Raw genomic sequence first — 26,193 nt, forward strand, 5'->3', positions numbered from 1 at the left:
CACCATTACACCTAAAGTCATTGCAAGACAAACAGTACATATTTTACCTCTATCTTAAAATATAAATGAGTTGTTTGATTTTAAAACTTAGTGGCCCTGAGGTTCTTCCCAAACAGAGTAGCCAATTTCTTCAAATTGTGTATTTTTATTCGATTTTTTACAGATGAGGAACATCTTGTGATTTGTGCAAAATGTCCTTTACAGTGATCATCATCGGTACCATTTGCTACACCCTCCTTCCCTGGTAACAGTTTATAAAAACATATTCTAGTCTGCCATAAATATACACTTCCAAGTATTATGGTAAAACACCATCCACACGCTAATATGACAAGCACTGACGTGCTAGTGCAATTAGCATCGTTGTGCTAGGCAAGGCCGGACCCTGTCCTCAGGCCTTGTGTTTGAGCACCTGCGGCAGCTCCCTGTGGTAAAGCTGGTAGAACCTCCCCGAGTAGACAGCTGGCAGCTCCTCCATAGCCAGATCAATCTTGTCAAAGCCCTGGTTTAGGCCGTGAAGCAGGAGGCTGGCTAGGCGGCTAGTGATGGGTGTTGTGGCGTGTGTCTTGGCTAGCTCGGTTAGCTCCAGCCACTCGCAGCGCAGGCACTCCTGGGTGCAGAAGTTGATGTCATGAGTGAGAGGGCTGAGGCGGCAGATGATGTACATGTCGGACATACCGAAAGCACCCGGGTGGTTGTGCTGCTGCCGGATGCTCAGAAGGGACTTGAATTCAGAACGGACTCCAGTCTCCTCAAAGACCTCTCGGACCGCAGTGGTGCCTTGAAGAGAATGAAGGAAAGGGGGGGGGAAAAGATGAGGATACATGGATTTTATGTTTGTATTGTTCTTTAAAAAAATCTGTCAAGAAAAATCCAGTACTGTATATCTATCTGACTGTATGATAATGCCCACAGAATAACTGACCTTTCATTATCAACATTTTGGTACGTTACGCATGCGAGTACAAAAATGGAACATGAAGTCACGAAAATGAAATGGTTAAAAATAAAGGGAAATCTATTTTATGTATTTTAGTCACATACGCTGCTTCAGAGGGTGGGTCTATGTATCAAAGCTGCTTCAAAAAGTTAAACAAGTTGAACTTGTAACTAGTAAAAGTTTTATTTGAAGTCGTTGTTTTAAGTAAAATTGTTTAGATACTGTATATACTTGAGTGTAGCTCACATGAAAGTCTGAGATGGCAGTTTCTCTGTGTATAGTATACCTTAATGTATTGTGTACAGTCAGTTACAATACAGGATTATGAAGTTGTGGTTGCATCACTCACCAACATTTTCTCCTGGATCCGAGAGTCCTCCAGGGAACTTCCATGCATTTACTGTCTGTAATAAAGTCACAACAATACATTTTGTATTAGGACTCAAATTTGGGCTGCATTCAAGTATTTTATTTGTGAAAGTGTCCTTCAGCATTAATAAGTATTTTACAACTATGTGCATAGCGCCAAATCCAAACTTAAATCCACACTTTCGTAAAATGTATGCATTGATGTTATAAGTTAGGCACTCAGATCTTCCCTATGAGTTTAATATTCATTTTGATGTGATTGTATGTTATTCTTGAAAAAAATGTAAGCAATTAAGTTTGGTGTTTTCACCACTCTTTAAATATATTTAAAGACAGATCGCTGCTGGTTAAATTATGTAGTTGTTGAATACATTTATTGTAGTTTGATTAATTTTTAATTCAAAATATTATTTTGCTATTGAAAAAACAATTGTTTTATTTTTGGAGCTACTTGTTTTACAACAACGTAGGAAAAATGTAAGAATAAACGTATTTAACAATAGACACCATGTTTTGTGTGGTTTACCTAATTGTGCTCTGGCAATGTGGCTGTGATTCTATATATGGGTAATCTGATACAGTCTAGGCATTGAATTTATCTGGAGAGCATGGCTATGAGCAGATAAGTAAAAAAAGAATAACAACAAATGGACCGAATAGCAAATAAGAACCATGACTAACATCCACTTGTAATTCTTAATTGCAAACAGCCAATGACTCCTATTGTTCAACCCATTACACATTACTTCATCAGATTTCAACATGGCAAATTGTATCTTGTTTCAGCCACAAATCACCTAGCTACAATGAAATTACCCAGCATCCCTTTCATTTGCTGTCTTGGTGCAGACGTCAGTGATAATAAACCAGAGGGGTTCACTTTCAGGAAACACAAACCCAGAGCAGCTCTGGATGGGCTTAGCCTGCCAAACTTTGCTGATGGCTAAAGGCCAGACAGAGTGCATGAGGCCCTCTTCCTGTAAATGACGAGGAGGAGAGAGGAGATAAAAAAACACTCCTCTCACTTCCCAAACACTGACTGCTCGCTGCTGTTTCCTAAAATAACTAACACGCAAGACAATGTACCATAAGCACCACTCTTGATATCTATTGTAGTGATTGTGTACACAGATAAATATTCAACCAAAGAGTTGCCATTGAGTGATGTTTTGATAATTCCACACTGCTAATTGCTTTAAAAAAGTAGGGGAATTCTTTGCGACCACACTTTATTGTAATGTATGAAATGTTGTGTGGTGTACTCGGCATGGGTTAACAATGTTTGCTTGAGGTTGCATAATGTTGTGAGGAGCTATGCTAAGTGAGATGGTGCCGCAGCAGAAGTCAAGGTAAAGTCTGAGAGGAGAATAATTATCCCCATGGAGAGGGACAGACAGGGGCAGCAGATGCCAGGAAAACTGCCTAAATAAAGACATAACGAGAGCCATTCATAGCAGTGGGAAGGAAGGAAACAACTACTGCCATTCACCCCTCTTTGTCGATTGGGGATTATGAGAGTTAGATGAAGCACATTGAGGTCCAGATGTTGGACTGTATGACTGTGGCTGAAAAGTTTTATTTTTCCATAATATATCTTACAATGGTTTAGCTTTGCTTTCACTAGAATGCAAGTCGATTTTTCTTCTGCAATGGTAAACTAAAAAACGTTAAAAAAATGTTGTTGCCTTATATGGACGTTTTAAAAGCAACTGAAGGCAATAAATAATATATCTGGTAGAAAACAGATTATGAAACATTTCATCTAGTGTCCAAATTTACAACAAAGTGTAAATAGGATATTTTTGGTCATAAAGTCAGTCTCGTCAGTCTTTGCGAGATAATTAGGAAAAAAATGGGATACCGTAACAGTTTTCCTTGGGTTGGGTTTATTTAATCCTGCCCAAAGTAATAATTAATTCGGAGCGCAGCTGCACACGACCCAATCGTAATGCCCACGGTCAATTTGGTTTGACATTCAATATCCCTACGGGGGCTAGTTAGCGACCATCAAGTAAATTACACAATGTACATGGGAAAATATTTTTAAATGTCAATAGCTCTAAATTTCAATGACTTAAAAACATCAAACACACTATAAATTGTAGAAATTCATATACAAATATTGAAAGCACTTAATGAGGACTAAAAGGTGTGCAACATGAAAATATTGTCCCATTTACAAAGTGTAATTTATTGACGGTCCCTAACTAGCCCCAGAGATAGGCTATCCAAAGTCAAACCAACAAAAGACCTGGTTAGACTGTTTCAAGTTATCTAGAAGGGTGAGTGACTAACTGTGTACTGTTTGGCTGAGAGAATGTACAAACGCTTGCCACATGCGAACATGCACACAAGAGACACCTACATTAAACCACACACCCAAGTCAACTCCTTTGGCTTCAGTCACAGCCGCTGCATTTCATCATGAGCAAGCTAAAAAAAAAAAACGAGGCCAATCAGGAAGTTCAGTCCCCCTTTTTGATAAAATACAGAGAAGCAGTACAATACCTTGTTTTTGTCTTGAACGACGAGAACCTTTCCATTTGATTCATCAACGACTGCACCTTTATAGACAAAATAAATTAAGTTACTAGCCAAGTACACTACAGTAAATACCAACATAACAGCATGATAATTAAACAGTTATTAAGCAAATTATTTAATCATTGCTGGTGTGTAAGCCAAAGAACTTTGAAGACAGCTTCCAGAAAACTGACTAGAAACCAGTTGGCATTGAGTTGAGCGGTAATTATTGGGTTTGAGAGAACATGAAAGGTTTCATTAAACTGACCCATGTGGAGTGAGCAGTGAATGGCCTGGGGCCGGGCGTTAGCTATGCTGCCAGAGAGAGGGGCCACCACCACAACTCAAAAAACAATCGGAGACTTGAGAGAAATGTTGACTGTATTCTCTGAAGCTAGATTTTTAGCAATTTAGACAACAAAAAACCTACAATAATCATGAAATGATTGCTCTTGCAGTGAATATGTTATGCTGTACCAACTCTCGTTCTAATTTGGCAAGGAGGACAATCAATTCCCCTATAGTGAGGTAGTACAACGATAATTCTGGACCATCATAAACCACCTTGGCTTGCGATTACAGACTAAAAGGTCTCTTTTGTAAAATAGATTTTCCTGATTAAATAAAAGGTGAGATACAGTTTGTGTGACCAAGTTTTCCAAACATCTACTCTGAATTAAGATTCAAAGATGTCTGCAGAAAGAGTGGGGTATCAGCTATGACATGACACCTTGAGTTTGGAAAAATAAAATCTATTTTGGTTAATGAATTACAGTAAGTGAAGTGAATTAACACCCAGTAACAGAATGCAACAGAATGACATCATGGGTCTCTGATCTGTACTATACAGAAATGCATAATTATAAAATGTCATTCTCTTCATGGTGATTTATCCTAAATAAACTCAGCAAAAAAAGAAACATCCTCTCACTGTCAACTGCGTTCATTTTCAGCAAACCTAACATGTGTAAATATTTGCATGAGCATAACAAGATTCAACAACTGAGACAAACTGAACAAGTTCCACAGACATGTGACAACAGGGGACCAAACTGTGGTTTGTGAATATTATTATTTCCCATTGTAGCCCATTCAGTTGCAGTCATTCTGTCACAGATTTTTTGGTAACTCTGTTACCAATTATCTTATAAAGACTTCCTCATATGCACTCTCCTGTTCTATTGGTTTTAAACTTGAATTAATTGTCTAGCAGCCAAAGGCATTATCTTAATCATATTAGCAACCCGTGATAGTTGTTGCATCTTTAGATCTCCCCCTTTCTACATTTCGAACGGATATTTCCATCTCTGTCCATGAATCTGCTCGCATGTGCAGTGTGCATTTTAGAACGGTGTTTCCTGCAAATTGCATTTTTGAACACTTGCGCATAGGCCTGCGCCGTATCCCTGGGGACTTTCATTCCTGTCCTGCAGCTCAGTTCAGAAGGACAACTGTATATTTGATGTGTCTGGGTGGTTTAATACATTATCCACAGCATAATTATTAACTTGAACATGCTTAAAGAGATGTTCAATGTCTGATTTGTTATTGTTACCCATCTACCATGTTACCCTTCTTTATGAGGCTTTCGAAAAGCTTCCTGGTCTTTCAATCTGTGCTTGAAATTCAATACTTGACTGAAGGACCTTACAGATGGAAAGGGGACAGAAGGGTGTCATTCCAAAATCATACCAACCCCTATTATTTCACACATGTAACTTATGTGATTTGTTAAACTACATTCTATTCCTGAACTAATTTAGGCTTGCCTAAACAAAGGGCCTGAATACTTATGCAATGACTATATTTTAGTTATATATGTTTAAAGATAAATAAAAAAATGAATATCTTAAAATGTATTCCACTTTGACATTAGGAGTATTTTGTTTAGATTGTTGACCGAAATTACAATTAAATCCATTTTAATCCCACTTTCTAACACAACATTTTAAGAAATGCAAGGGGTCTGAATGCTTTTGCAAGGGACTGTACAGTATCTCACAAAAGTGAGTACACCCCTCACATTTTTGTAAATATTTGAGTATCTCGTTTCATGTGACAACACTGAAGAAATTAGACTTTGCTACAATGTAAAGTAGTGAGTGTACAGCTTGTATAACAGTGTAAATTTGCTGTCCCCTCAAAATAACAACACACAGCCATTAATGTCTAAACCGCTGGCAACAAAAGTGAGTACACCCATAAGTGAAAATATCCAAATTGGGCCCAAAGTGTCAATATTTTGTGTGGCCACCATAATTTTACAGCACTGCCTTAACCCTCTTGGGCATGGAGTTCACCAGAGTTTCACAGGTTGCCACTGGAGTCCTCTTCCACTCCTCCATGACGACGTCACGGAGCTGGTGGATGTGAGAGACCTTGCACTCCTCCACCTTCCGTTTGAGGATGCCCCACAGATGCTCAATAGGGTTTAGGTCTGGAGACATGCTTGGCAGTCCATCACCTTTACCCTCAGCTTCTTTAGAAAGGCAGTGGTCGTCTTGGAGGTGTGTTTGGGGTCGTTATCATGTTGGAATACTGCCCTGTGGCCCAGTCTCCGAAGGGATGGGATCATGCTCTGCTTCAGTATGTCACAGTACATGTTGGCATTCATGGTTCCCTCAATGAACTGCCATCTTTATGTAGAGCAACAATTATTTTTTTCAGAGCCTCAGAGAGTTCTTTGCCATGAGGTGCAATGTTGAACTTCCAGTGACCAGTCAGTATGAGGGAGTGTGAGAGCGATGACACCAAAATTAACACACCTGCTCCCCATTCACACCTGAGACCTTGTAACACTAACGAGTCACATGACACCGAGGAGGGAAAATGGCTTATTGGGCCCAATTTGGACATTTTCACTTAGGGGTGTACTCATTTTTGTTGCCAGCGGTTTAGACATTAATGGCTGTGTGTTGAGTTATTTTGAGAGGACAGCAAATTCACACTGTTATACAAGCTGTACACTCAATACTTTACATTGTAGCAAAGTGTAATTTCTTCAGTGTTGTCACATGAAAAGATATACTCAAATATTTACAAAAATGTGAGGGGTGTACTCACTTTTGAGAAACTGTATGTGGGTTTTTGGTAAGAGAAAGACACTAGGCAATAATTCTTACATTTACAGAAGGCAAATAATTTCTGCAAAAAACGAAATATAAAATGTTGATATTAGTTGGCAGGGGTCTTTGATGTATTTCTAATACCTTTTAAGACTGTTGCTGCTAGATGTTGTCTAAGACCCCCTTTCCATCTCTTTGACCAGCAATCAAGCCTTTGCTTGTATGTATGCCTCACTTTCTCAAAAATATAGCTTTCAATTTGACACCAAATTTGATGTGCTCCTACGAACTTCACAGTGCTCATGGGGCCTTTTACAAGGAATTAACAAGTACAGTCTATAGTGAAACAGAAAGGGTGACTCAGCAATAGTTGTGGAATGTTTGCTCCCACTAGGCCGAATGGGATGGCAGTCTTTTTTTGACAACTAAATCACTTTTTTCCAACAGGTTGTGACTAAGACGGCCAACTATTTGCTTCTGTTGACAGCTCCGGGGGGAAGGAAATGGGCCCTTATTTTTCCGTCTGGCGTCTCACCAGGACACCATCCAGTCCTTGAATGAATTTCCCAGATGTGTGGCGAGGGATGGGTTGTCTAATCCTCAACTTGGCCTTCCGTGTGGAAATTGATGTCATCCCCAGTCAACCACATCACAGGAGATTGCCCGGGTACCAGACTGAAAAGCCATCATTAGGTTAGCCTGTGGAGGGGAAAGGTTTCCTCCAAATGCAGAGACTGGGTCCGTTCGTAAGCTCGGGAATGAGGCAGCAAACCAAGTAATCAACAGATGGGAATTGTGGGTCATGTAAAATGATTGGCTGCTGCAGTTGACAGCTTGGATACTGATATACTCTATGGGTGAGACTGTTCTTCCGTAGGGTAGGTTGGTGTGGAGTCACTGTGTGTCACTGTGTGTGCTACGCCTACGATGAACAAGTGGTCTGACATACAGTTCCGACCAATTATATGGGCACCCTTGTACCTTTATTGAATAATTCCCCATTTCTTCTCAAATAAAAAAAGCTTTTGGTCACTGCCGTGTTATTGGATTTTCAACAGCGAAGAAACAATTTTATTTTGGTAAACTTAAGTTCACAATTTTAATTGAGAAAATAAAGACAAATGGCATGGACAAAATTATAGTTACTCCAGAGCAAGCACTTGCTTACACAGCCTTTGGCCAAGATAGCTGTAGACAAATGCTTCTTGTAGCCATCAATGAGCTTGCTGCACCTTTCTACTGGAAGTTTGACCCACTTTTCATCAGCAAACTGCTTTAATTCTACAATGTTTGTCAGGTGCCCTCCAACTGCTGTTCTCAGCTCTCACCATAGGTTATGGATGTGATTCAGATCTGGACTATTGGCCAGTCACTCCAGAACAGTCCAGTATTTCTTCTTGAATCTTTCCTGGGTGTTTTCTGATGTGGGTTTGAGGTCATTGTCCTGCTGGATGACCCACAGCCTTCAGTGGAAACACAGTTTTTGGACACTGGGTTGAACATTGGACTCCAAAACACCTGATCATCTGCTGATATCACGATGCCTTGCACATATACACAGGCAGCTAGGAAAGCTAGGGCTAGCTTTTTCAAACAGAAATTTGCATCCTGTAGCACAAACTCCAAAAAGTTCTGGGACACTGTAAAGTCCATGGAGAATAAGAGCACCTCCTCCCAGCTGCCCACTGCACTGAGGCTAGGAAACAATGTCACCACCGATAAATCCACTATAATTTAGAATTTCAATAAGCATTTTTCTACGGCTGGCCATGCTTTCCACCTGGCTACCCCTACCCCGGTCAACAGCCCTACACCCCCCACAGCAACTCGCCCAAGCCTCCCCCATTTCTCCTTCACCCAAATCCAGATAGCTGATGATCTGAAAGAGCTGCAAAATCTGGACCCCTACAAATCAGTCGGGCTAGACAATCTGGACCCTCTCTTTCTAAAATTATCTGCCAAAATTGTTGCAACCCCTATTACTAGCCTGTTCTTTCGTATCGTCTGAGATTCCCATAGATTGGAAAGCTGCCGCGGTCATTCCCCTCTTCAAAGGGGAGACACTCTAGACCCAAACTGCTACAGACCTATATCTATCCTACTCTGTCTTTCTAAGGTCTTCGAAAGCCAAGTTAATGCAATCTGGTTTCAGAGCTGGTCATGGGTGCACCTCAGCCATGCTCAAGGTCCTAAACGATATCATAACCGCCATCGATAAGAGACAATACTGTGCAGCGGTATTCATCGACCTGGCCAAAGCTTTCGACTCTGTCAATCACCACATTCTTATTGGCAGACTCGACAGCCTTGGTTTCTCAAATTATTGCCTCTCCTGGTTTACCAACTACTTCTCTGATAGAGTTCAGTGTGTCAAATCGGAGGGCCTGTTGTTCGGACCTCTGGCAGTCTCTATGGGGGTGCCACAGGGTTCAATTCTTGGGCCGACTCTCTTCTCTGTATACATCAATGATGTCGCTCTTGCTGCTGGTGATTCTCTGATCCACCTCTATGCAGGCGACACCATTCTGTATACTTCTGGCCCTTCTTTGGACACTGTGTTAACTAACCTCCAGACGAGCTTCAATGCCATACAACTCTCCTTCCGTGGCCTCCAACTGCTCTTAAATGCAAGTAAAACTAAATGCATGCTCTTCAACCGATCGCTGCCCGCACCTGCACGCCCGTCCAGCATCACTACTCTGGACGGTTCTGACTTAGAATATGTGGACAACTACAAATACCTAGGTGTCTGGTTAGACTGTAAACTCTCCTTCCAGACTCACATTAAACATCTCCAATCCAAAATTACATCTAGAATCAGCTTCCTATTTCGCAACAAAGCATCCTTCACTCATGCTGCCAAACATACCCTCGTAAAACTGACCATCCTACCGATCCTCGATTTCGGGGATGTCATTTACAAAATAGCCTCCAACACTCTACTCAACAAACTGGATGCAGACTATCACAGTGCCATCCGTTTTGTCACCAAAACCCCACATACTACCCACCACTGCGACCTGTATGCTCTCGTTGGCTGGCCCTCGATTCATACTCGTCATCAAACCCACTGGCTCTAGGTCATTTACAAGTCTTTGCTAGGTAAAGCCCCGCCTTATCTCAGCTTACTGGTCACCATAGCAGCACCCACCCGTAGCACGCGCTCCAGCAGGTATATCTCACTGGTCACCCCCAAAGCCAATTCCTCCTTCGGCCGCCTCTCCTTCCAGTTCTCTGCTGCCAATGACTGGAACGAACTGCAAAAATCACTGAAGCTGGAGACTCATATCTCCCTCACTAACTTTAAGCACCAGCTGTCAGAGCAGCTCACAGATCACTGCACCTGTACATAGCCCATCTAACTACCTCATCCCCATACTGTATTTATTTATCTTGCTCCTTTACACCCCAATATCTCTACTTGCACATTCATCTTTTGCAGATCTATCACTCCAGTGTTTAATTGCTATATTGTAATTACTTCACCACCATGGCCTATTTATTGCCTTACTGCCCTTATCTTACCTCATTTGCACACACTGTATATAGACTTTTTCTACTGTATTATTGACTGTATGTTTGTTTATTCCATGTGTAACTGTGTTGTTATATGTGTCAAACTGCTTTGCTTTATCTTGGCCAGGTCGCAGTTGAAAAGGAGAACTTGTTCTCAACTAGCCTACCTGGGGGATAGGGGGCAGTATTCGGAAGATCGGATGACTGAGGTGCCCAAAGTAAACTGCCTGTTACTCAGGCCCAGAAGCTAGGATATGCATATAATTGGTAGAATTGGATAGAAACCATCTGAAGTTTCTAAAACTGTTAAAATAATGTTTGTGAGTATAACTGAACTGATATGGCAGGCGAAAACCTGAGGAGAATCCATCCTGAATGTTTTTGTTGTTGAGGTGACAACCCATTGAAATGGCTGTCTCTGGGAAAATCTAAGGAAATCCTCCCAGATTGCAGTTCCCATAGCTTCCACTAGATGTCAACAGTCTTTAGAAAGGGTTTCAGGCTTGTTTTTTGAAATATGAGCTAGAATTTTTCGTTTTTCTAGGTGGCTCTCATTTTGACTGTAGTCTTGTGGCGCACATGAATGAGGGCGCGCACTTCGTTATTTATCTCCGGTATTGAACACACTATTCAATTTTATCGTTTATTTAGATATTAGGGTACCTGAGGATTGATTAGAAATGTTGTTTGACTTGTTTGGACGAAGTTTATTGGTAACTTTTGGGATTCCTTTGTATACATTTTGAACGAGGGGAACAGGTGGATTACTGAATCAAGCGCACCAACTAAACTGACTTTTTTGGGATATAAAGTAGGATTTTATCGAACAAAACGACCATTTGTTATGTAGCTGGGACCCTTGGGATTGCAAACAGAGGAAGATCTTCAAAGGTAAGTGATTTATTTTATCGCTATTTCTGACTTTCGTGACGCCTTTGCTGGTTTGGAAAATGTTTTTAATGCTTTTTGTACGCGGGGCACTGTCCTCAGATAATCGAATGGTGTGCTTTCACCATAAAGCCTTTTGGAAATCTGACAAAGCGGCTGGATTAACAAGAAGTTAAGCTTTAAAACGATGTAAGACACTTGTATTTTCATGAATGTTTAATATTACGATTTTTGTATTTTGAATTTCGTGCTCTTTAATTTCACCGGATGTTGTCGAGGTGAGGCGCTAGCGGCACGTCTAGCCCAAAGAGGTTTTAAATAAAGGTGAAATAAATATATAAAACAAATAAAATGTTCAAGGCCCCCAGTACCAGAGGCAGCAAATCAACCCCACAGCATGTTTAAACCTCCCCCATCTTTGATTGTAGGTATGGTGTTCTTTTCATCGAATGCTTCATTTGGTCATCGGTAAACACAGCACTGACCTGTATTGCCAAAGAGCTCTAACTTTGTTTAATTGGTCCACAGAACATTTCCCCAGGATTTAGGCTTGTTTGGGTGAGGTTCAATCAGGGTCTCCTTCATCAGTGGGGTATTCCTATGTTTACCAAGACCAAATAAAGCATTAAAACATGGGGGAGGTTCAATAATGCTGTGGGGTTGCTTTGCTGTCTCTGGTACTGGGGGCCTTGAATGTGTGCAAGACATCATGAAATCAGCAGATTATCAAGGTGTGTTGGATGTTCAACCCAGTGTCCAAAAACAGTCTCGGTTTTCCAGCAGGACAAAGACACAAAACCTACATAACATTCCTGGGTGCTTTTTTCAAGAACAAGACTGTTCTGGAGTGGCCAGAAAAGAGTCCCGATCTGAATCACATCCATATGGTGAGAGCTGAATTTTTTTATTTAACCTTTATTTAACTAGGCAAGTCAGTTAAGAACAAATTCTTATTTACAATGACAGCCTACTGGGGAACTGCCTTGTTCAGGGGCAGAACAACAGATTTTTACCTTGGGATTCGATCCAGCAACCTTTCGGTTACTGGTCCAACGCTCTAACCACTAGGCTACCTGACGCCCCACAGCAGATGGTGGAGGGCACCCCTCAAACATTGAAGATTTAGGGCAGTTTGGTGCTGAAGAGTGGGCCAAATTGCCAGTAGAAAGGTACATGATTTCATGTAGCCCCATGAAATTAGTCTCAATAACTCAATGCATGCACACACTCCTATTGAATATGCATTCACCTGTATTGTGGATAGGCCTAGGCTACATCTTGATTTACCCAGTTTATCAAGAGATTTACCATTCAAGTAAATTACATTATTTTGTTATGTAGTTAGATTGGTAAAAACAAAGTCAAATTGATTGTATGACTGTATAATTGATTCACTAATGCATGGCTGTCTCAGAACATTTTTGAGGTAAAACAATTCAAATGTAAGGATATTAAACTCAAAAGATTCCCAACGATTGAAAAGAGCAGTAGCACTGCATCAAGTGCCATTGTGACTTTGGCTAATATGCCTTTCTTCCGCCGTGGTATCGTTTTAGTATAGAGTATCGTGATGGTATCGCCTATTGTGATAGTAAACCTGTATTCGGTATTAAAGTCCAAATTCTGGTATCATGAGAACACAAACACACAATAAGCGGATTTTCTCACGGTTCAATTGCTGTTTAAGTGAGGTAACGAAGGAATCATCAAAGTACTTAAGTAAAAATACTTGAAAGTACTAAAGTTGTTTTTTGGGGTTATTTGTACTTTACTATTTATATTTTTGACAACTTTTACTTCACTACATTCCTAAAGAAAATAATGTACTTTGTACTCTATACATTTTCCCTGACACCAAAAAGTATTCATTACATTTTGAATGCTTAGCAGGACAGGAAAATGGTCTAATTCATACACTTAATCAAGAGAACATCCCTGGTCATCCCTACTGCCTCTGATCTGGTGGACTCACTAAAACACATGCTTCGTTTGTAAATTATATCTGAGTGTTGGAGCGTGCCCCTGGCTATCCGTCAATTAAACAAGAAAATTGTGCCTTCTGGTTTGCTTAATAAGGAATTTGAAATGATTTATACTTGTACTTTTGATGTATATTTTTAGCAATTACATTTACTTTTGATACTTAAGTATATTTAAAACCAAATACTTTTAGACTTTTACTCAAGTAGTATTTTACTGGGTGACTTTCATTTGAGTCATTTTCTATTAAGGTATCTTTACTTTTACTCAAGTAAGACAATTGGGTACTTTTTCCCCTACTGGGAACCATGTGTGTTTTGTTGGTACAAATACTCTTCATCAGTCCAAAAACTCTTCAATTTGTGGAAGAAATAAATGGTGGGGTATTCAAAGTCACTGTTGTAAACATGCCATCAGACCATGTGGACCAGGTTTCGGCCATCCTCCTTCCACAGACATGTTCTGACATGCTTGCATCCACTTTTGGGGAGGAATAAAGTCAACAGCATGCCACCTGGTGGTTGACTGGTGGTGATTTAAAAAAAATCTGCCATCAAAATGTTCTCTATCACAGACATTGTTTGCAAGTCAAACACCAACTAGATTTGTAGTGCATCCAGTGACAAGTGGAAATAACTGATGGTTTGCCTTACCTGTATTTTTACACAAGTAAGGCATGAGAGTGTGTGCAGAAGGCTTCAAGAAACCTGAAGCAGACCTGACCTAGAGGTCTGAACCTATCACCTGATCGTGAGCAGTATGAATCTGTGATATAGGTCAGGACAGTCGACCCGGAGTACCTGCCACTCCAATCTGATGAGTAGCAAACCCAGGCAGCCTGCTCTGCCCATCTCCCAGCCACAGAGCCAGAATGGCTTGGTCCTGTTTGGCGTGATGGTAGGTGAAGCCATGAGCAGAAGCTGCTGCGGCACAGCGGCTCAAAGAGATGGGCACATGAAGCCAGACTGCCACCCGGCCCTCTGTCCTCCACTGAGCCAAAGAGTCTAAAAAAAACCAAAAAAAACATCACAGTCGGAAGGGTGTCAATGAGCGTGTCAGACTAGATTCATCATTCAATGTCCGTGTAGATTTATCAAAGTCGAATATTAATTCGAATGAATCAATCTAATATTCTGAATTATTTGTATTCGTTTTAACAAGTGCCACCGAGTCATTGATTGTTTCCCTATTGCTGGTACTGTGCATCATCACTTATTAACCAGGATGTCTGCCCTCTTTGGCCCTCAAACTAGCTGGGCTATAAGGCAATATGCATTGTTTCATGCATTTTCAAGGTTCTTGCATGTCTGCTTCTTTTCTATCCAAGTCAAGAAGGTGCCTGCATGCAATGTCTACACATACATTGTCTACACCAATGATGTGTCTATCTATCTATACTAACCTCGCAGTAGATTACTAAATACTCCTTCGCTGATATCCGACGGGAAATCACTGTCACCGATGTTCACTGTCACTCCACCGAATCTGTCCACTTTCCCAGTCAAAACATGGGCATTTGTCCCATGCTCATTCCGTAGTTGTAACCGGCTTGCTGAGCATGTGAATAATCGAACAGCCCTCATTGACCCTGTATGTGCGTATGCGAGGCGCGTTTGATTTGAAAGCGCGTTTCTTACAAGAGGTAATAGTTTGCGAGTAAGCGTTCCCATGTTACCAAAGCCTTTAAATATATTTAAATGAAAACGCGTCCGTGAAATATGAATTTACTCGCCGGTTACATAAAAGTCAACAATCTGAAGTTGCATAAACACCGTAATACACTAGTACTTCGAATTTATTTTGACATATTTGCTACATGCTGAATTTGTGCAAGTTGCTAACAACTGAAAGCATACCATACAAAACTATATAATATATATTTCAATACATCGTCCGTTTTTGCGCATAATTGTAAACAGAGTGGCACAGCAGCATTTACCACGTCATTTAGCTATACGCTTTACGGTAAAAGAGGAGGAACTGAACTTTAACCAGGAAGTGTATATTAGCGGATTCACCCATGCTTGGGATGAAAGTTCTGTTTTAAATGTAGCTATGCTATTGCAAAATTGAATTAGAGAAATGTCTTCAAAGAAAAACAAAAGCAAAGTTAGGAGAGTCATTGAAGGTGACAACTCAAGCGGACTCAGAGAAGGCTCCAGTGACTCAACTAGCTTGCAAAGCTCGGGGCACGAGGGGGGAGGCAGCAAGAATCTCAACTCATTCACAGTCATTGAATTCATTGAGAAAGGTAGCTAGCTACTGTATCTTGTTAGCTAGTTTTGCTGCACTTATGATACTATCATGATAACATGTCTGAATACAATGTAAATGTCATTTACCGTAAAGATTTCATGAATTATACACACCAATGAACAAGAACTCTAGCACTGCGCATACCTGATGGATGTATGGTGTAGCTCAGGGCTCGCCAACCCTATTCCTGGAGAGATAACGTCCTGTAGGTTTTCCCTCCAACCCAAATCTAGCGCCCCAAACTCTAATAATTAGCTGGTTCATAAACTGAATCAGGTTAGTAACAACTGGGATTTAAACGAAAGCCCACAGGAGGGTAGTGCTCCAGGAACAGGGTGAGAGTGTAGCTTGATACACAGACCCATCATTTGGTTAAGTTGCATATGGGTACACATAGCCCAATAATGGACTAAAGGAGCCAAACGTTACTCCTAATAGTCGAAGGACCATACCTGTTCTGTTTGAAGGCAAATTGGTTCTGAAAGCCACATACTCAATCTAAACTAAAATCGTTTCTTAATTGTGGTATGGTTCTAGAAACATAAATCCCTCTACTTTTATATCAGGTCAAAATAATTTAACAAATGGAAAATACACACTTACTGTACACCACAGGAGGTTGGTGGCACCTTAATTGGGGAGGATGGGCTTGTGGTAATGGCTGGAACAGAATTAGGGGAACGATATCAAATACGTCATACACACAGTTGCCATGTGTTTGATGCCATTACATTTTCTCCGTTCCGGCCATTATTATGAGCCGTCCTCCCCTCAGCAGACTCTTGTGCAGGACACTGTTTTAACCGGTTTAAACACAGTTGTAGCCAACAATATTCTTCAGTGACATCAAGTTTGTTGTGTCCGTTTTCCAATTACACACATGTGTTAGGAGACACAGATAGCTATATAATTAGCACAAGAAGTCAACATTTTTCTGTAAACACGCACTGTAAATTGGGGATATGGCCGTGTGGGAACACAAACCGTATAAAGGTATGCATCAATTTAATCTTTTGTTAAAAAAAAAAAAAAAGGATTTCTCGCTCATATGAAAGAAACGGTCCTTATGCTTCTAAAACCGTACCCCAGGTGATGCGTGTTAATGGTCAGACTGAGCGTCGGGGCACTTAACAAAACTCCCCCGTACAGAAGACGCCTTCGTCCAATGACTTATGTGTAATGTGGTGGAACTAAGAGTCATGATCACACGGCTTTTGCCATGCGTGTTACCCTCTATTGTCTTACATGTCACCCCCATGTCACCATTTGTATACAGCAGATGATAAGCTTTCCAAAAGATGCAAAGCATTCCTTGTCCAGCTGAGCATAAATGCAATGAAGTCTGGTAACATTTGCATTGGAAGACCAGTCCTATTGTCGAGCAATACTGGGCAACAAGAGGTATGTCAACAATGTGTTCATCGACGTAATAGAATGTTGTATATGTGCATGTACTTATTGACTATGAATTGAACAATGGGGAGACAATATCAGCAGTTGACCCAGAAACAGTCTATCTTGAATAATATTAGACTAACACAAATGCTGTCGGATAATTTCCAGGCCAAGTTTAGATGCTGTTTTTTTGTTTTTTTCCAGGTGTGTCTGGCCTGGCCGGCAGCGTCTTTCCCTGGCGGTAAAATTGGCCTACTGAAAAGTACTCAGAACAGCCTGAAAGTGAAGCCTGGGGATGGAGTTACTGTTCATCCCCTGACAGGACCTGTGCTACAGGCAAAAGAGGTGCTTCTCTCCACCAGGTAAAGCAGTAGAGCTAAAGCTACTTGTGAAGCCATAAATATGATGAACAATGATGTATTAGTCTGCCATTGCTGTCGTATTCCCCTTGGGTCTTTAGAAGTGTTGGTACATTGGGAGGAAGGACAATTTCACGACAGGAAATATTTGTTTTTGATACTCCCATTAAGTCAAAGATGTCTGAATCCTGCTTACAAAATACACATACACCCATGGCAGCACAAAGTAGAACAGTTTCCTTGCTGTCAGGTGAAATTTTATACTATAGGTTAATGTCGCCATCTGCTGTTGAGGCAAGTGCAACAACAGTTTTATAGTCAATTCAGTGATGAGTCAGAAATTTCTTCACAGTTATGTTAATTGCATGATGAATATTACATTTTGTCTTTTGCTTTTCATTTATCAATGCAGACTAAAGGATGATGCGCTCAATTCGGAGGAATTCAGTAACTTCTTCCTCCGATCTTTGGGTAAGCCAGTTTATTTTTCATGGGGCTATATAGCAAGGGATATGCAACTTTTCAATGTAAAACTTTTCATTGCATTACCTTCATAGTAAGTGTCCAAATGTTTATATTTTAGATGGAAAGATCCCACTCCCTGGAAACTCCCTATCCCTGACGTACTTTGGGCGAGCGTGCAGTCTGCGGGTGGAGCGGGTGACAGGGGTGGACGGCCTCTCCCTGGAGAGACCCCCGCCTTCCCCGGGACTGGAGCCTGACCCGGAGGACACATCTCTGATGAGCTCCGCACTGCCCTCCACCTCCATGGACCTGTCCCTGCAGCTCAGCTTCCTGACCATGGAGGAGCAGGCCGGGGATCCGGGGGAGCCTGGTCCTGCAGCCAGTACCCCCTGCAGGCCCTTTTGTGTGCCATGTGTCCCCCCAACTCCCCCCTGCAACCCCCAGACTCCCACTGAGCCCAAGGAGGGCAGCCTCAGTCTGGAGATGGAGGATAGGAGTGCCCTCAGCCCAGAGCAGATCAACACAGACAAACAGTTCACTACTCCCCCTGGTGGAGCTCTGAGCACTGACACCTTCTACTGCTTGTCCTTTTCCACTAAAGTGAAGTTCAGAGACAGATACAAAGAGACTCAAGAGGAGCAGATGGAGGATACAGTGGCCCAGAGGTCAAAGGTCACATTTAGTATGATTGGGGGCCTCAGCAGCCAGTTGAACGTCATCCGAGAGACCATTGAACTGCCTCTCAAACACCCAGAGCTCTTCTCCAACTACGGTACACAGATATGTTATTCCTTTCAAGGTGGCACTCTGTACCGAGTTGAATTGGAAAATTCTTAATTGAAAACAATTTGCTGTAGCTCAAATTCATGAAAACTCAACTCTGATTGTATGCATTTTTGTGCTTTTGATGATACAGGAATCACACCTCCTAGGGGAGTTCTCCTTTATGGCCCCCCAGGAACAGGAAAGACTATGATTGGACGAGCCATAGCCAATGAGGTCGGGGCACACATGACTATAATCAACGGTCCAGAAATCATGAGCAAGTATGGGCACATTATTCCTACCTAATGAAATGTGGTTGGGTACCAAGTATAAGTTAAAGGCCATATGTTGAGGGTTAGTGATGCTCGTACAGCCAAACCAAGTGACCTTTGTTTATTTTGTGTTCAACCTGTCTTTACAGGTTTTATGGCGAAACAGAGGCCAGACTGAGACAGATATTCACAGAAGCCTCTCAAAGGTAAATAATGAAAACAAGTGTCCCGTATTTGTGCCCTTTTTTGTATGTGTTTTTCTGAATCCTATCATCAATATACATTTCACTACATGAAAAGTAGAGTATTCTAAGAAGTGTTCAACAACTAAGGCTTCGCATTGTTTACACAGGCAACCTGCAATCATTTTCATCGATGAGTTGGATGCGCTGTGTCCCAAACGAGAGGGGGCTCAGAACGAGGTGGAGAAGCGCGTTGTGGCCTCCCTCCTCACTCTCATGGACGGGATTGGTTCAGTGAGTGCAATTACAGAGTATACACACAATCTCTACAGTGATACTTTAATTTTATAAACACATCAACCTTGGAAGTGCAGACTGACATCCAAAACATCCCGCTCTCTCCTGGACATTCTTCAGACATTCTCTCTCTGTCTGTATCGCCTGAGTGTCTGCTGAATCTTGAGTGTTCTGTCAGCGAATCAGGCTAATGAGAAAAAGAGAGCTCAGGCCCACGATCAGAGATGGCTCGACAGCCGCCCTCCCTCCCCCTTAGAGAACACAGGGAGCCTGGGAAACCCATCACCGCCGGTCTCCATGACGTGCCAAATTAGCATCACGTTATCGCCAAGTACATCTTCATCTCCCCAGCCCAGCTCCATGGTGCAGATGGTGCACTGAAGCAGCTGCTCTCCCTCCTGCTGTCTTTTTTTCCAGACCAATGCTAAGGCTTGTTGTATATTCCAACCACCATGGGCCTGCTGCTGTGGAATGTGGAGAAAGCACTTCCTGCACCCACACGGAATTCCTCTCTCACTGTAATGTATTTGTGTTTTGGCCCCCCTGATAGCCCTGTGGTATTGGAGGGAGGCGGCGGGGAAGGTGGAAATGGAATCATTTCTCCTCTCTCAGCCGGACCTCCCTCGGAAAAAACACAGCAGCGTGTAAACTAGCCAGTGATGTTCATTTTCGCATATAGCACAAGGAACTCTGTTAAAGTATTAATGTTGCATTGCCAGATAATGCCTGATGGTTTCAGAAGATGTAAACTAGTAAGTTATTAAGCCTTAGACACATTTACAGTCTGAAAATGTTGTTTATGTTTGGTGAACTTTTAGTGTCAGTGTCATCGGTTAGGGCTATGATTAATGATTTATTACACCTACTGTTCCAATCCCTCTCTTCCATTCCAACGCCTCGTTTATTGATTATCAATCTATATTATTATTTATATTATATCATCTAATATTATTATTTATTCCCTGACCTGGTTTGTCTCTTCTTCCAGGAGGGCCACTCAGGCCAACTTCTGGTCCTAGGGGCCACCAACCGGCCCCACGCCCTGGACCCCGCCCTCCGCCGGCCCGGACGCTTCGACAAGGAACTGGAGGTGGGTAATTCAGCTTAGCCAGAGGGAAGAGGTTATGCAGGGGTCAAAGTTCTCAGTCACTGCGACAGATTTCTGTCATATGGATTCTGATGAGGTTGTTTTTGAGACCATTGTAGAATCGCGTATGAGAGCGTAATATTCCTCTCGAGGGGCATTCAAGTTGGGAGAGCCATGGGAGGAAACATGTATTCTGATAAGCAGTCAATGCACAACAATTCTTAATGCGATCGCGGGGAAACACTTTTGAAGACAGTTTTGGCAAATGCATTTTGAAAGTGGTTTTGGCCTCTGTTAAAAAAGAGGGGGATCCCAGTTTTCCATTGATGCCATGTTTATTTCTCTACTCCTTCAATTGCGCACGTGGCATCGTTTTACAAATGCAGTTTTGTGTAGCTGCACAACAGAGCTCTTAAAGGGGCAATGGCGTCTTAAAAGTGCAATGACTTACTTTGCAATAGAAACAAAAAAAGTGATGTTATTTTAGTAAATAAGTATTAATAATAACAATCAGGATGTTGTGTCCAATGGGGTAAATGCAGATGGAGAAACCTCATGCTTCAGCCTATGTATTTATATCTACTATTCTCATCAGTTAGGCTACAGGTGATAATGCTTATGGCTAATAGCACGTCTGATAATATAGACAATGCATAGGCTAGGCTATATGCATGGTCCAATATGTTATTGGGTCCATTTCTGGAAGTGGAAGTTATATTTTAGATGATATCAGCATGATTTTATTTTCATACATTTTGGTGTAGAATTTCCTTTTAAAAAAAGTCACCAGAACTGAGCTTCTCTGTTTTTCTACATAAAAATATTCCCGGGGAGGACCCTGCACCCCCTAAGCACGGGGACTGGAATTGGTCAAACTCGCAGTTTAATACATGTACAAAATGATCCTCTTTCCATAAAAGCTTGATGGTCATGACTTTCTTGCATGAAATGGGAGGTTAACTTGGCCTCTGAAAGCAGAATCCGCCTCATCAGTAGTCTGACACCATTGAAGCATCTGTTGACAGAGAAACCCAACCTCCATTTTTGTTACTACGCAAGCTGGCTGTTAGTGGTTGTAATTGCTCTTGCTTAACAACACTTCCTTGTATTTCAATCAGGATTAGCTAGTTGATGCCCTATAAACTTGCTAAACTTGTGTACGGTTACAGGTGGGCGTACCAAGCGCGACGGAGCGAGTGGACATCCTACGGAAGCTGCTGACCTCTGTGCCCTGTAGGCTGACCCCCGACGAGGTAACCAAGCTAGCGGACGCCGCTCATGGATATGTCGGGGCAGACCTGGCCGCCGTCTGCAAGGAGGCAGGCAAGTAACGCTAGGCTAACCGCAAGGAAAGGCTACGTGATGTTTCTGTATGCTTGGCCCAATCAAAGAGCAACACCTAGCTCACTATAGCCAATAGGGGGCCTAAGAATTGAGGTGAGGGATTGGTATATGATCCAGTAGTTTATTCGTTATACTAATGTCCACCAATGTAGCTATCACCATTTAGCTGGTTACGCTATGAAAAAGCAATTTTTCTCACCACCGTATTGTAGTTTCTCATTATCTGAAACTGAGTGGCTCACCACACCAACCCTCTGAGACTCCTGACCTAAGGATGTGGGCTTTTACTTTGGCTTGTCGATCCCATTGAGAAAACCCTTTTTAAAGTAAAAAACAAACTTGTTGTGAAATTCCTCATGGCCCACATAGCCTTAACCCTGCAACCCAATCCCCCTAGCCGGTAAACAGTGTCAGGATAACAGGATGTTGGGGTGATTCTGTGGCCGTCGGTTAAGAGGCCCTGTTGTGTGTGTGTGTGTGTGTGTGTGACCCTCAGAGCCTCTTGGGTGGTCTTGGGGACGTGGCGTATTGCATTTCCAGTTGAGGAGGGCTACTACTTCGGCTCACGGAAGCGCTCTGGTGAAGAGAGTGATTTACTGTCCGCAGAGGCCAGACGTGACTGGCAGTGTTTTCAGAGAAAACCCCTGGAGGGAAGATCCCCCCCCCCAACCCCCTCTCCGATGCTGAAACCCAAAGCACTAGACAAACACAGAACCTCATATGTGTACCACAGGAAAAACTAACCGTCTCCAGAGAAGATTGGATCTCTCTATCCGACCGTATCAAGACTTTCAATGCTATGGATCCATACATAATGCTAGTTCAGATACAGTATCGGTCACAAAAACTAATTTCAACCCATTCCACATTTTTCTCCACTGTCCACACGTGTGTGTGTGTGTGTGTGTGTGTGTGTGTGTGTGTGTGTGTGTGTGTGTGTGTGTGTTTTTATGTTTGTGTTAAGGGACAGTCAACTCTAATAGACCCTGTCCAACACCACAATGTTGATGTGTGTTTTTTCCTCTGTTGCTGTCTGGGACAACAACATACGGTCATGAAAACTTCTCAAGGAACCCCAGTTGTTTCCCCCAATTCCCAGTCCTCTTCAGGTAACAATGACCTGCGAGGGGGAACGTGGCTCGCTGCATCGTCTCTTCCTGTAAATAGAAGGGCAGTGAGGGTGTCATGCACACGACCGGACCGACCCCACGACCAGCTGCTCACCCCAGGACAGGGTCAGGGGCTTCTGACATCCTTCCCCCAGTCCCCAGCAGTACAATGGTGCCCTGCTTGTTGTAGGCTAGACCAGACCCGGCTGCACAAGGCTATTTGTAGCTTCTCCTGGTCTCTCTTCCCCTCTCTTTCCTTTTTTAAAATTCTTTCTTTCTTTTTCTGACCTGAGACGGACACTCTGTAGACAAAGGGAAAGATGGCAAGCCCAAAACGGCCGTCTGCACGTGTGTGCTTCTGTGTTAGGTTAGCATGAAAAGCAGATGTGAATAGGGAAGTGAGTTATTTTTGTGTGCATCGAGTTCAATATGTTTTTGTCTAATTTAATGCGGCAATCAGCAGTTGCTACATCAATTTTGATATGTCCCATTGTGTCTTGAAGAACATAATGTATAAATGCCTCATGACCTTAGGTCAACTGTCGTACCCCATCGGAACCCAAAATATAAGCTTGTTTTACTCCAATGTTTCTAAACAAATTAAATGTAAACAAACACCATATAGCCTCAACATGGTTAAAATTATACTTTTTTGATATCATGGAAGATCAGTCCTTGCAGTCAAGTGTGATCAAACCCACATCCTTTAAGTGGGGTGGTGAAAAAAAGTCAGTATAAACTAAATAAAGCCCGCACACTCAGAAGCTCTACCACATACTTTCATGAATATACAAACAACTTTTCCATCCTGCAAGGATCTTTGTCAGGTCATTTCACCGGGAGTGTACCACACCCATATTTATAGACATAAGACAAACACCAATTAGAGCGGTCTATACATATTCTCTTTGCAATACAAGTCTATCGACGTCCCCCCTTCACCTCAGGACTTTGAAATACTCGATACCCATGTACTTTAATGAGGCAACATTGTGTCTGGCAGTCATAAAGTGCATAGCGACTGGACTTTTGGGGTCTTGGTATCTGATTCGACTCCTATGTTCGGATATGTGTGTCTTGAGCGTGCCCAAATAGGCCAGGCCACAAGTGTATTTCAATATGTAAACTAAATTCTTTGTAGCGCATGCTATGATATCTTTAATTTTATAAGGTTTTCCTGTCATAGGATGGTTGAATGTGTGGTATTTGCTCGTGAAATTGCGCTGTGCGCAACGTGTGCACCTGTAATTGACCTTTTTGACATGGTTAGGGAAGGTGTCCCAAAGCGGTGGGGGCAATTCCCATGCATACTAATTGTTTATCTATATTGCATACTCTATGAATATGCCCATAGCGCATGATTTATGGCCTTTATGGGGGGGGAGAAATCAATGATGGTGAAGAGTTAATTATGTATAGTCATTTAAAAGGGCAGTGCAGTTAAGTGTTTTTTCACACTATAAGGTCAAATTAACACTCAAAATAATAATGCCCTTTTTGTGTAAGTAAATTTTTTATTGCTTGGTATTTCAGCCTGTTCAGGTGGGGTGGATTTTTGGCCCACATCATGACATCACAATGTGAACTGATTATAATAGATCAATGACTGTTCATCTAGGTAAGGGGGTGAGGTCTAGACCATCCTGTCATCCAATCAGGGCTGTGTATTTAAATACCTGAAAATGTATTTCCTAACGCCAACTTGATCAGACTGAGCATTTCAAGGGCCAAAGGAAGCGCTGGGAAATAAGGGATTACAAATATATTTTGGAGTTATTTTTGTATTAATGAAGTAAACACACAGTGATTTATTAGATGTTTTAAGAATTAAATTACAAAGGTGGCCCATTGTAGACCTATTGATTTTAATGTAAGTTTCTATAAATAGTACTCTATTGTCCCCATCTGTGATCAACCCTAGGTGTTTTTCACTGTTTTGAATGGAGGCCTGTCCCGGCATGCTGTCTCTCCCAGGGTTTTTAGGCGTCTTTATGTTGTCGTTATGATGGTGAACTGATCCTAGTGGTGGCAGATGAGTCATTTCCTCAGTCTAAACAGTGTAAATTGCTGTGTGCCACATCCGGACCAACTATTTACAAAGCCTTCTAAACAGGGGAAGCCCTTTGGAAAATGCAGGAGAATAGGAAGCCTGTACTCTTCTTAAAATGTTGGTTTTTAAGATATATATTTTTTTGCCATGTATGCATTTTTTTTCTCTCCAAAAAGTAGTTACATTTTGTATTAAGCTTCATGTATGCCTAGCTAGCTTGGTTGATGGCTCAATTTAATCCATTTTAGAAAAGGCTGTAACATAACAAAATGTGGAAAAAGGAAAGGGGTCTGAATACTTTATGATTCCACTGTAGATTTGATGTGCTATGAGTTTTCTTTTTGTAACTCTAGACCTTTTAGTTCTAAACTTTGGAATTCATTCTTTGAAGATCGTTAATTTGAACCTTGCTGACCAAAGAGAGATGGCGCCAAGACAAGGACGCCCTGGTTTTAGCTCCTAGCCAGCTTTGTAGTATTTTGTTTTTCTCCAGTGTTATTTCTTACATTATTTGCTCAGAACGTTTCTTGTATTATTATCTACAGATGTAAGTAACTTTTGGATATTAGATTGGCGGTCACTCACCAGAAATTCAAGCAGAAATTAGACTTCCCTGACCTGGATCCTTTGTTTCCGAGGCAGCTCTATTCATCCCGGGGGCTGCACCGAAACGCAAATGCTGGATAAGAGGTAGGAGTGGGGCCCTAGTTAAACTTGGGCAGTGTGCATACCATCCATCGCTTCAGAGTATAGTATTCGCTAACGCTCAGTCCCTGGACAATAAAGTAGACGAGCTCAGGGCGAAGATCTCCTTCCAGAGAGACATCGGGGACTGTAACATAGTTTTACAGAATCATAGCTTTCTCTGGATATATTGTCCCTGTCCATTCAGCCAGCGGGGCTCTCCATTCATCGCATGGACAGGAAGAAAGAACTATGGAAATAAGAAAGGCGGAGGGGTTTGTTTCATGGTTAACAACTCATGGTGTGATTGTGGTTACATTTAGGAACTCAAGTCCTTTTGTTCTCCCGATCTGGAATACCTCACCATCAAATGCCGACCGTATTACCTCCCGGAAATCTGGGGGAAAAGCTACCGAAATTCTAGCAACACATCTCCTGTGCTACAAGCGCAACACAGACCCTGGTTCATTGCTACTCTCCTTTCCGGGATGGCTACAAGGCCCTCCCCTGCCTCCATTCTGCTCCTCCCCACCTATAGGCAAAATCCTAAACAGGATGCTCCCGTGGTAAGGACTGTTCAATGTTGGTCTGACCAATCGGAATCTATGCTTCAAGATTGTTTTGATTAAGCGGACTGGGAAATGTTC

General features: G+C 42.0%; 2 protein-coding genes across 4 annotated transcripts in view; one reads left to right on the top strand and one right to left on the bottom strand.

Annotated features, from left to right (window-relative positions):
• Positions 1-125: 125 nt before the first annotated feature.
• On the bottom strand, positions 126-15,227 carry LOC106611624 (nucleoside diphosphate-linked moiety X motif 6). Its single transcript, XM_014212025.2, has 5 exons — positions 14,684-15,227; positions 14,082-14,285; positions 3,818-3,873; positions 1,290-1,344; positions 126-780 (listed from the first exon to the last, which is right to left on the bottom strand). The coding sequence occupies exons 1-5, from the start codon at positions 14,949-14,951 to the stop codon at positions 392-394; spliced, it is 972 nt and encodes a 323-aa protein (XP_014067500.1). The 5' UTR covers positions 14,952-15,227; the 3' UTR covers positions 126-391.
• Positions 15,228-15,254: 27 nt separating this feature from the next.
• afg2a (AFG2 AAA ATPase homolog A) overlaps positions 15,255-26,193 on the top strand; it is a 130,262-nt gene continuing 119,323 nt past the window's right edge. The window contains exons 1-10 of one of the 3 annotated variants that reach the window (XM_014212024.2): positions 15,255-15,532; positions 16,814-16,938; positions 17,137-17,294; positions 17,704-17,762; positions 17,875-18,528; positions 18,673-18,802; positions 18,943-18,999; positions 19,146-19,269; positions 20,261-20,362; positions 21,529-21,682. In XM_014212024.2, the coding sequence (XP_014067499.1) occupies positions 15,364-15,532; positions 16,814-16,938; positions 17,137-17,294; positions 17,704-17,762; positions 17,875-18,528; positions 18,673-18,802; positions 18,943-18,999; positions 19,146-19,269; positions 20,261-20,362; positions 21,529-21,682 (1,732 nt within the window). In that variant the 5' untranslated portion in view covers positions 15,255-15,363. The remainder of the gene's footprint in view (positions 15,533-16,813; positions 16,939-17,136; positions 17,295-17,703; positions 17,763-17,874; positions 18,529-18,672; positions 18,803-18,942; positions 19,000-19,145; positions 19,270-20,260; positions 20,363-21,528; positions 21,683-26,193) is intronic. The other 2 variants (XM_014212022.2, XM_014212023.1) reach the window with 2 other exon arrangements.

The sequence above is a fragment of the Salmo salar genome, chromosome ssa09, assembly GCF_905237065.1.
Source record: "Salmo salar chromosome ssa09, Ssal_v3.1, whole genome shotgun sequence".
Lineage (NCBI taxonomy): Eukaryota > Metazoa > Chordata > Actinopteri > Salmoniformes > Salmonidae > Salmo > Salmo salar.

Excerpts from the sequence above, each read along its gene's own strand:
- LOC106611624 (XM_014212025.2), bottom strand. The coding sequence starts at position 14,951 with ATGGGAACGCTTACTCGCAAACTATTACCTCTTGTAAGAAACGCGCTT. Across the intron at positions 14,286-14,683 it reads ATTTAGTAATCTACTGCGAG|ACTCTTTGGCTCAGTGGAGG; the intron begins GTTAGTATAGAT and ends GGTTTTTTTTAG. Across the intron at positions 781-1,289 it reads GGATCCAGGAGAAAATGTTG|GCACCACTGCGGTCCGAGAG; the intron begins GTGAGTGATGCA and ends ATTCTCTTCAAG.